At 38.7% G+C, this 11,234-nt stretch overlaps 1 protein-coding gene across 2 annotated transcripts; it reads left to right on the forward strand.

The window, feature by feature from the left end:
- Positions 1-7,520, forward strand: c18h18orf25 (chromosome 18 C18orf25 homolog). Of its 2 annotated transcripts, XM_037691857.1 has the most exons (5): positions 1-227; positions 1,006-1,888; positions 6,398-6,568; positions 7,004-7,115; positions 7,218-7,520. In XM_037691857.1, exons 2-5 carry the CDS (start codon positions 1,084-1,086, stop codon positions 7,405-7,407), a joined length of 1,278 nt encoding a protein of 425 aa, XP_037547785.1. In that variant the 5' UTR covers positions 1-227; positions 1,006-1,083; the 3' UTR covers positions 7,408-7,520. The 2 variants fall into 2 exon arrangements, with proteins under 2 accessions (XP_037547785.1, XP_037547786.1); XM_037691858.1 differs by lacking the exon at positions 6,398-6,568.
- The last annotated feature ends 3,714 nt before the right edge of the window (positions 7,521-11,234 follow it).

Below are 11,234 nucleotides of genomic sequence, written 5' to 3' on the forward strand. Positions count from 1 at the left end.
GCTTTGTGAGCGACATTTTAAATAAACACGAAGCTAACCGCTAACGGCTAAGAGAGCTCGCGAAGCTGTGACTCGGCTGCGTCAAAAACTCATTAAATATTCTTAATTTTGTAAAGAACAACGTGATTCAAGCTAAGTCCTTTTTGTGCGACGCAAGTTAGGGAACCTGATAAATACAGGAGATGTTAAAAAGTACGACATTGTGATCGGAATCAACTAACGCTGTGGTAAGTTCAGACGTAGATGACTCGAGCACTACCTGTGTGTGTGTATGTGGGCTATCGCTCCTAGCTGCTAGCTAGTACTGACTCGATTCTGCCTGGTTGCACTCTCTGGATAGATACTGCTGCCATTTATAGAATCTGCAATTGCAGCTGTCCTTCAACCTGATTATTTTTTCCACGACTTGTGATCTTATCGCGAAGTTTACCAAGGGCCGACCGAGATATTAGCTTCACTACGCAGCAAAGGTTGAATTCGCCTCAGCTAGCCACAGATGCAACTAATTAAAAATTCAGCCAAAATTAGTATGAATATATATTTTGGAGTGGCTGAATATTAAGTAATTGTCTACTATGAAGTATTGGGTGCAAAATTACATTATTGTTTCACTGCAAAATCGAGAAAATATGGTCATATGTGTCAAATGCATAGATATAAATAATTTTTGTTTGATTTGCGTTCCAGGTGTCTTATGACTGTTATTAAGATTTAATACCTGCTTGTGTTGTAGTAGCTTACATGCAGATAGAGACTAAAATGGTGTTAGTTTGATAAATCAATGCTTGCTCATTTAAATAAACTAATAAATCTTCTTTATGGTATTTATAGCATGTCTTATTTAATTTATTGGGTCATTGTCATAAGTAAAACTGAAGGGATACACAGTTTGGATCCTATTCTTATTTACTGTTTCGCAAGAATTTCTAAAGCTTTGATAATCCAGGTAACACGTATCAGCCTTCTGACATGGGTGACTGACTTGTCTTATTTTCTTTCTTTCAGCAGTTGACTTCCTGTCCAGGCACATTGGTCCATATTTGCTGGACCATTGGGCTCTGGGCTTAACTAGCTGAAAAAAAAATGGCTGATTCAGAGAAGGCAGAGGAATTTCTGGATGCTGAATGTCTCTCGGTGTGCCTTGATGAAACACAATCAGCCACAGCTTCTGTTCAAGGAGAACAAGATGAGCATCTGAAAACGGAGACCACCACTAGTACCAGTTCACCTCCAAGGGAGAAGGACAGCCCCTTGAATACTGAGGGTGAGCAAAGTCTCCTCTCCATGCCATGCCTGATGAAGGAGCTTCGTCGTGACTCCCCAGAGTCCCAGAATTCTTCTGCAGGGAGTGACAAGCCTGCACCACGTCCTATTTATGAGAGTGACTCATCAAATCCCTGCATGCTCTCACCTTCATCCAGTGGTCACCTGGCTGACTCAGACACACTTTCCTCAGGGGAAGATGGTGCTAATCCTCCTGAAGAGGGCAGAATGGAAGCAGCAAATGATCCAGGGCAAAAAGCAAAAGGACAAACATCTGCCACTGCTTCTGGGGGAAGGAAATCTCGGCGGTCGCATTCAGAAAGTGAGATGCCCCCAAATGCAATGGCTGCAAAGAAGAACCGCTGCCAGCTGACGGAGGCAGCAGCAGGGCTGGAAAAACAAACCAATGGCAAGCTGGCGAAAGTGAAAGGTCACAGGAGCCAGAAACACAAGGAGCGTATACGTCTTCTGAGGCAGAAACGAGAGGCGGCAGCACGGAAGAAGTATAACCTGCTGCAGGACAGCAGTACCAGTGACAGTGAACTCACGTGTGACTCCACCACCAGCTCCTCAGATGACGACGACACTTCTGGAGGTAGCAAGACAATCAAGACAGATATTCCAGGTAAACTTCAGCGATCTTATTGTACAGTACTACATGATTAACAATAATATAGACAACAGAATATACATTATGATTAAATACAAACAATATATAACAATAGTGACATTTTGTCAACAGTCTGACACAGTTTAGTCTGACAGTTTAGCATGCTCCCTGCATAACCATTAGTTTAAAACAATGTAAAATTCTTAATTTTTTCATGGAGTTTTTGCTCTGTTTGTGCTTGTTTTACCAACCATTTTCTTTTTTCCTGTTAATTTCTCATTCATCATCTATATTCATTCTCATTGTCTTCAAACGCATAAATGTTGTTTAGAGGATCTATGTTTAGTCACTTGTCAGTGTACGTTTCATGTGTTTGAGCTTAGTCTTGTAGTTTGCATGCCGTGGAAGTCTAGTTGATGTCGTTCAGTTTGTGATGTGGTAATAATCTTAACCTTCAGTGTGATTTCTGCAGTTTAACATGTGAGTCATGGATTTCCTGTAAACTGATATGAGCAAAGACCATATTTTATTATTTTTTAAGAGTTTTTTCAGATCACCTAAAACACTCTTAGGAATTTACTATATCTTGTGTTTTGTTTTGTTTTTACTCAATCAGGCTAGCTTTGTTTTGTTGATCCAAGTTGGTGAAGCTTTATTTTGCCCACACAAGATTTAATTGTTTTTTTTTCTCAAATTTATTTATATGGCTCTTACCATTTTTAAAGAGTTATGCAGCTTTTGTGTATTTCCCTTCTTGCATACACAGCTCTGACTGAATCATTGACTAAGAAATAGAGATGTCCCACACTTACAAGAGGGAAAAGTGATTGGAGTGTCTATGCACATTGGCACTGTTTCCCAGGTTTGAAACTATCTTAGTGAGTTGTAGTGTCAAGTACTACGTATACTGTACTATTGGAAGAAATGTCTTTGTTTACTGAAGATTAACATTTTCAATTAAGGTTTTACCCACAATTTCTTTCTTATATAGAACCGTAAATATTGTACCGGTACATAAAAATTATTTAGAAATGAATTACTGTTTAACTTTTTACATTAGCTCTTGTACGACCAGGTTGTTGCATTAAGAACTTTACAGATGTGTTTTGACAGATGAAATCTTACTTGGTAGATTTCAGTTTTCAGTTAAATTTTTTTTTTTTTTTTTTTTAGATGAATTTGTGTTAAAAGACTCACCAAGTAAAATATTCTCCAAACCATAGTCACAGAATCAGTCGCCCAAAACATTCAGTTTTCTTTTAGGGATCTTTAGTACATGAAATATTTTCTGCCATTTTTACATTATGGACACAGTTTTAAGTGCTACAACTGCATGATGTAGTTCATCAGCATGAAAGAGTCAATCTGCATGTATCCAAAAACAATCATTTTCTATTTTATGCACAAGTCCACCTCCGAAGCATGAAAGTGCTACTGTATTTTCTTATGGCTTGGCCTCAATGTCTTTAAAGCTGGCTTCAGACGTGCATCGGAGAGTTCCAGAGTGGGAGCCCACATTCATGGGCTGCTGGACACCAGTTCGTGGGACAGGAATGGCATCGGCAGTGTTCTGGAGGAGGCTATGACGCGCTTTGCTGTCATGCAGCGTCAGACTGAGGAGCGCTTTCGCATCTGGATGGAAAAGCTTGCACACCTCGACTCGGACAACGATTCGTCCAAACGCTCAAGCGATGCCCCCGAGGGTCAGCAGGGAGCCCGATTGTCCCCCCCAAGTTCCTTTTTACCATCATCAGAGTCTGCAGAGACCATGGCTGCCTACATGCTGGCACGAGAGAACAACAGTCTCGCCCCCGCCCCTATAAACAACAATAACATCCTTCCTGAAGTTGTTGCCCAGAATGGGAATCTAGGTGTTCCAGATCCTGGTCTCTTGAATGTTTAGATTTCACCTTTACTTCATGGTTTGCTGTGTCATACAAGACTTGTAGAACTAGCTGCTTCTGAAAGCATGGTAATGGAAAATACTGCATAACGGATGTGAGTTCCCTAAGCAGATACGATATTACCAGCAGATGGGCCTGAGCTGGTCATTTGAACTGGACTCTGCTGGCATGAGACTCCCATGTTTCTGCTGGCACTGAATCACTGTGAGATTTGACATTCAGACATATTCATCTCATTTGTGATGTGGAGGCAGAACATATCTCACTACACTGATAAATCAGGGCTCTTATCGTACTACGTATAGTTTGGCTTGTTTGTTTTTTGTTTAGCTGTACAAACACAGATTATCTAATTCATATAGTGTGTGTATTACAGCACCTATGAACCGTGATCATTACAGTGCTGGGTAGGTGTCGCTGTGTAATAGCATGTGCCTTGTCTTTTTAAAGTCATGGTATCATAGATGAAGCATTTTCAGTGCTGTTTCTGTAGCATTCAAGTTGATTTTCTCGACCCATTTGCAGTTTACAAATGCTTCAGGAAAACGTTGTGAAGTTTCATTCAGGTGACATAGCTTTACTAACATCAAAACATTTATCATAAACTTATCCGTAAATCAAAATGTGACCTGCTTGACTTCTTTAGTGTTTAAAATATTAAAGATTTGCATTTTTTTTTATTTTTTTTTTATATATATATTTTACGCTGGCCTTTCTGTTACATTTGTTGCTATTGCTGCCATTTTGCAGTGTGAAGAAGATAGTGAGGGATAAAAGGTAAAACTTGGTCCATTTTTAGTAGTCAGATAATTGGCAGCATCAAATGACTCATGGGTTTCTTTGTTTTAGCTGCAGTGCCAAGAGTATCAAAATTTCCCCAATATTATATTTGCCTAGTTAAGTTTTATTTGCACTGGTTTTGCCTGCTAGCTTGGCCTTTTTCTGCATGAGATGCTGAATGCATCTTAAGCTTCATCCTAAAACTCAAGATACTGATTTACACGTCAGTAGTACTGCTGCGTGGAGCATGACTGTGTTTAAGCAGACTGGAAAAAGAAGAAAGTACGGATCTGGGTGATGAAATGACCTCCTCTGGTTCAGATCCTGTCATCTCTGAACTCCCTCTAAATTTTACTAACTTAATCTGACCGTTAAAGTAACCGCTCTCATTACTGCTAACACTGCAAACCATCAGACGTGCATGAAGGAATCCATTAATTTTTTTTATTTTTATTATTATTATTATAAACATTGGATGCTAAGCATTTTTGTATGTAAATAGCTGTCAGTTTTACAGAACCTAAAGCTGAACACATTGTGGCTCTTGTTTGCATGCTATTATATCAATATGTAGAATGTGCAACGCCAAAATAACTCATCAGCAGCATGTGTGCAAGATATAACTGTTTGTGGATAAGTGGTGGCAGACAGGATGATTGATCTTATTTCTCTTGCCTCGTGGTTTTTTTTTTTATTACTCCTTTTACGTTTGCCATTCAGATTTAAACGATTCCAGCGTCTAGATTTGTTCAAAGTAAAGGTACCTTTTTTTTTTTAATTAACATTTTTGCCAACACAATGAAGAGAAGTTGGTGCAAACAATATGTGCACTGAAAATATTCAGGGACAGTCCAATGTTTACCAAAGAGACTATCCTTGTTTACATGTGTCCTTTTTTCATTCATTTACACTCAACCTTTACACTGGCAAGTGCTTTGTTTCTCTGGTACCTGTGTATTTCAGCCCAATCAGCTGTTGTGCTCTCACATCTCCTAATGTACATTCTGTCCAGACACCCCCCCCCCCCCAACACCTACACATATGTCTGGTTTACAGAGCCTGCAACTCTTCTAAGAGATTCTTTTTACAGGGTAGCGCAAAGATATACGTGTCTGCTTTTTCTCTCTAGTATCCAATTACATTTAATTCACTCACTAAGGTTATTTTACGTGGTTTGTAATAACTGTAACCTAGTGTAGTTTTATGTGAATGGCTGTTATTTTAAAACCAATAAACAGAAAGAAAACATGTATTGTGCTGTTGCAGATTTATTAATGGAGCACAAACCACTGTAATAAGACATAACCCCAATTCCCAGAAATTAGGAGCATTGTGCAAAATGTAAATACGATCAGATTTGCAAAGTTCATAAATCCATATTTTAGTCAGAGCAGACTATAAAAAATGTTGATGCTGACAAATGGTTCAGTTTTTAGGAATAAAAAATAAATAAATACAAAATGACTTCCTAATTGAAACATTTGATTCGTCACTGCGTTCCATTGGGATTAAATATGTTTTTCTGAGATTTGTAAATTATTGCATTCTGTTTTTGTTTACATTCATTTAATGAAACGTCCCATCTTTTTCACAATTGTAGTTATAAAAACCAGTTTAGCAAGTCCTTAGCTGCACTCGTGCATGTTTTCCTGCAGGGCCAGTGCTCCTAAACCAAGTTGTTTTATTTTACAGTTGACAAAAATAGTTTAACTGGGATTGCAGAGTTTATTTGGTTTTGTATATTCTAGATGCTGCAAATGAGACTGGATGCTGTGTCCAAACAGTCCCTCTAATCTCAGGCGTGGTTTAAATAATAAAGTGTTTTCTTTGTTTCCTGCAGACGGGCCTCCTGTAGTGGGTCACTATGATATTTCAGACACTGATTCTAACCAGGAGAGTGTGAGTGTGGCGACAGTTCGGCCTACGGTGATAAGGCATGAGCTAAAAACACACAGAGGCCAGGATATGGCAGCACACTCTGGGTGTGTAAGAGCTCTGAGCTCAATCTCAGGTCAGTTGCAAACCCAGTAAATACCTAAACTGATCCTTTTCTGTCAGTAAAGGCAAGGTGGGGGGTGTTTAAAGGGCTCAGGTGTCACTCAAAAGCAACGGGAAACTGGCATTAATCTCAGCAAGATGCCTTTGAAGTACTCTTGAACTCACACACTCATGGTTTGCATTTGGTGCTTTGTGAAAGTAGTACTTCCTTACATCAATAAATTGACATGGTGATGAAAACAAAACCCACAAGTATTAAATCAATTATCTAAGGTACCGATTCATGATGCGTTAGTCTTTTTTTTTTTTTTATGCAAGTGTCCATTCATGTTGATTTGTTTTTGTCTGTGTCAAAGCAGCTGCAGTCTTCATGCGTCAGCGAGGCCTGAGGCTCTCCACTGCTTTGATCCTCCTCCCAATGTGTGACTGTTCCTTTTATTTATTTCAGGCCGAGTGGAGGCAGAGCTGTCGCACAAGGAGAGCTCTCAGCACAAAGGCCAGATTAATGTTGCTTCATCTGACAATGAGGTGGAAATAGTTGGAGTGCAAGAAAAAGCACGGTAAAGATACTCAATTGAGGTTTAGATGGTTTTTTGTTCGTTTGTTTGCTGCCCCAAACTTTGAAAACAAACATATATATTTTTTCTCTGTTCATGAATTAGATGTGCTCATCCATGTGGAGGGGTGATAAAGAGTTTGTCTTCCTGGAAGGAGAGCTCAGTGGAGCAGTTAAACAGCACAAATCAGTCTCAGCTCTGGACTCCCGTTTCTCCACGGCCTAACTGGGTGTCCCCTCCTGAAGTGGTGGACCTCACGCTGGATGAGGACGCCGGACACAAATATCTACTTTAAACAGCTAGTACACTGAAAACTTGTAGTGTTCGTCATAGTCTCCGGCTGAAGTCTGCTCATGGACTCCTATGGCTCGAGAGCACTCTTTGTTTCAAACGTTCTGTTCCACAGTCGCGTATTGTGATTCCCTATTTTTAGCTTGTCTGCTTTGAGTTCAGATGAAACGAAATGGCACGGCACTGTAAGTGCAAGTGGAACCGTACAAGAGTGATTTATCTTGTTAATGATAGCAATACCTCTGTTACACCCCAATAACTGATGTATGTGCGCTTAAGCTGTATAGTGAGAACTCCACGCTGCTTAACAGCAGGTTATTGTCACAACCGGACTATGCGCCTGCTTCACTACAGACTGAGTGCTTTCAGACCAGATTTTGCATTTTAACCTGCAGTTTCAATAACAAACTGCAGCTAATATGTTTTCATTGTACAGTTGATCATATTTAGACGACATAGTTTAATTTTGGTTCGGAGCAATTTTGTTTTCAACACTGGATGTGCATAGAAATCAGTCTGCATTTATAGCTTGCTTTGCACAGTGTCCAAAATAGGCACAGCTTGTTCTAATACTGTTAGGGAGTGTTTTGATTTACCTTAATAGAGCCAGTAAATATTAAAAGAAAATATATTTTTGCTGGAAGTTGAATTCGATTGAAATCCACTTGCTATGGCCAAAGGTAACTAAACCCATTGCCCTCTAAACTAATTGTATCACACACAAGAAGAAAAAAAATCACCTATTCTCTGGATTGAGTTTATTTGTCAATGCAAAAGTACTTTGATTAAATGATTGGACAGCTAGTTGAACAGGTTTTGATCTGTCTGCTGGTTCCTATCTGATACATATACACACGAGCGTGGTTGTCTGCTGAATAATCACAAGTATGCAAAACCACGTTTTGTCTCTAATGTTACGTCCCATCTTTTTTTACCTTTAAAAACAGAAAACCACTGTAAACTCCAGCTCTGTGTGAATATATCTTTCTTCAGATGCACTACAAAATGTGGCTCATTTTCACCACAATCCCACGAGACCCTAACAGCTGGTGAAAGTCATTTAACTAGTTTAAAGATGTATTGAAGCCACATTTTTGCTGGACGGTCCTAAGCGACTTGGTTATCAGTGAATGTATGACCTTGCAGTGCTGGTTGGGTGTTTTTACTTTGTGTTTATTCGGAATAGATGGAAACCCTTTTAAATAACTGAATACTGCAAAGCAAGATGGCTTGAATGCCTTTACTGTGCACTATTTTCTTTTATAATGCTCAGAAGCTCATTTTAAATGACTTAAGTACGGCATTTTTCAGTCACATGCGTATATATTATTTGTATAACAAGCATAAATATATGAGTAGTGTTGAGTTAGCGCTTGTGTGTGGGGGCGGTGTGAGACATTTACCGTGTGTGCGTGTGCTGTTTTTACCCTGCTCCTTGGGGCCTTCTTGCTTGTTCCCAGTCTTGTTTTGTCCTCAGGTGGCACTGCAGCCATGCTGGTTAGATTTTATGAATATGCAAAATTTTCAAAATGTTTCTAGTTTTGTCTATTAGACGTGGGAAACAAATGTTTTTTAAATGATGCTTGAGGACGGTGTGAACGTCTGCAGGTCACAGAAAGGGAAAGATTAAAATATAAGAATCTAAACCAAAGTGGAGTTTGTCTTCGCAGTTTTTCATTTCACTAAGTCCCTGTGTAATCTTACATTTAATTTGAATTTAATCTTTTGTTTAAAGATGTGATTTTTAAAGTCAAGATATGGTTTATGTATTTATTTGAACAATTCTTTCTACCGTGTGACGCGGCCTCCGTAATTAGTCTCTGCCAGATCGGTTCTGCTTCACAAAATCAATTACTGCTCTATGGTGTTGCTTTAAATTGTTAGTAAAACATCACTTTTGTTATTTTTAATTATATTGGTCAAAAAAATCTGGGCAGGGACGTTTGATTATTGTTGCACATTGCTTGTTAAACTGCATATTTTACCCTCCAGTCAGACTTCTCCTGTCCTGTAATCAGCATTTTCTCTTTTGCTCTGATTCTGTTTCATTGTCAGTATTTTAATCTTAACAACAAAAAATATATATTTTGTTGCTTCTGCAGGACCCTGACTTCCTTGAAATCAAGTCTGTAGAACAAAAAAAACTATTTTATGAGTAAATAAATAGTGTTATTTAATGATTTCTTGTACATGCATTTGTTGTGTTCCTAGAAACTGATGCATTTTAAGTTTTATTTTTTAGATATTTTGCTAATGTTGCAGACTAGTAATACTGTTGCCTTTGGTAACGGGTGATAAAAATGTATTTTGTGGCAGCACAATGGATCAGTGGTTAGCATTGCCGCCTCACAGCAAGAAGGTCCTGGGTTCAATCCCCAGTTGGACCTGGGGTCCTTCTGTGGAGTTTGCATGTTCTTCTCATGCTTGCTTGGGTTTTCTCCAGGTACTGCGGTTTCTTCTTTTTTTTATGTGTACCTTTTTATCCATACAAACACCACTATTTTCTTAACAAATGCACCAAAATACATTCAAATTCATATAATAAAAGGTCTGTTGCAACAAAAAGAACAAAGTAAAAAGATAAAGGGGTCTATTTATGAAATTAAATTTCTTAAAAGTTATTGTTTTGACAAGTTTCTGATTATTTAAATTAAGTTTTTCCACAGAGGTTATATATATATATATATATATTTAAGTCGGTTTCTTTAAAAATATTAAATGAGGGAATTTTTTTTTTCACTCCATTTCATGTTGTGGACATAATATTTTGCCATGATCATATTTAGAATTACTATATTTCATCTGAAGAAAAGGCTGAATTGTTAAAAAAAAGAGCAATATTTGCCATTTAACTGGATAATATCTATGTAAAATCTAAGTGTGTGTGTTCTCCGGGTACTCTGGTTTCCTCCCACAAATCAAAAACATGCATGTTAGGCTGATTTCAGGCCCAGACCTCCCTTGCAAAAGAGATCTGTGATCTCATTGGGATTTGCCTGGTTAAATAAAGGTTAATAAATACATTTAACATATTCTAATGAGACACTAAACATTACTGTTCATTAGAGAGTGTTTTCCACTATATCAGCACCAAACTCGGTAACATGTATCAGTCTAGACAAGTGCCAAACTTCCCCCTCACAAACCAGCCTGTCACCTGGGTCAGAGGTCATACTGCGACACCTGCCACTAAAGGGACATGCACATAAAGAAGACAATGAGGGAGTGGAGCAATGCAGTCTGCAGGGCCCTTTTCCTTAAACCAGAGCCTCTAGCTGGCTCCTTTCACCCTGGAGCCAGAACATCAGCTGTATGCTAATTTTTACAACAGCGCAGTGAATGGCCCCGAGTCAGAGCTAGAAGTTGTGCTCCTTCTGCAGACACCACACTCTTCCAGTTTGCTTCTACGGTTATTTAATCAGGCAGTCTTGTAGTAGTTTGCTTAATGATCAAAATTTGAGTGTAGAAGAACTGCAGTGATAGTTAAACATTATGAAAGGCTGTGTTTTTACCTCGAGCTTAAAGCATTAGTGGGTGGGAACAAGAAATGAGGACATATGGGACTAAGAATTTTGTGACCCTCTCAGTGTCCATCTGTTCATCCTTCGGGGTTAACGCTTCAGGCGGAGAAATTTGCTGCTCAGTCTTTTCTCCCCACTCCTGCGTCTGTATGCGTCCACATTTTTTTATAGCATTAACAAAATATGAACTAGAGGATGGATTTTAACGTAACAGAAAATTATTATTGGATGGACACCTACTCAGCACAAAAATGGCTATAACTTGGTTAATTTAACTAATATTAAACTTCAATTTGGTGTAGAAGTAGCT

This window comes from Nematolebias whitei, chromosome 18 (genome assembly GCF_014905685.2).
Source record: "Nematolebias whitei isolate Nwh7 chromosome 18, NemWhi1, whole genome shotgun sequence".
In the NCBI taxonomy this organism is placed as follows: domain Eukaryota; kingdom Metazoa; phylum Chordata; class Actinopteri; order Cyprinodontiformes; family Rivulidae; genus Nematolebias; species Nematolebias whitei.

What these genes read in the sequence shown, in the direction of transcription:
- c18h18orf25 (XM_037691857.1), top strand. Translation starts at nt 1,084, where the DNA reads ATGGCTGATTCAGAGAAGGCAGAGGAATTTCTGGATGCTGAATGTCTC. An exon ending in AGCTCTGAGCTCAATCTCAG is followed by an intron (nt 6,569 to 7,003) that starts GTCAGTTGCAAA and finishes TATTTATTTCAG; the next exon opens with GCCGAGTGGAGGCAGAGCTG. An exon ending in GGAGTGCAAGAAAAAGCACG is followed by an intron (nt 7,116 to 7,217) that starts GTAAAGATACTC and finishes TTCATGAATTAG; the next exon opens with ATGTGCTCATCCATGTGGAG.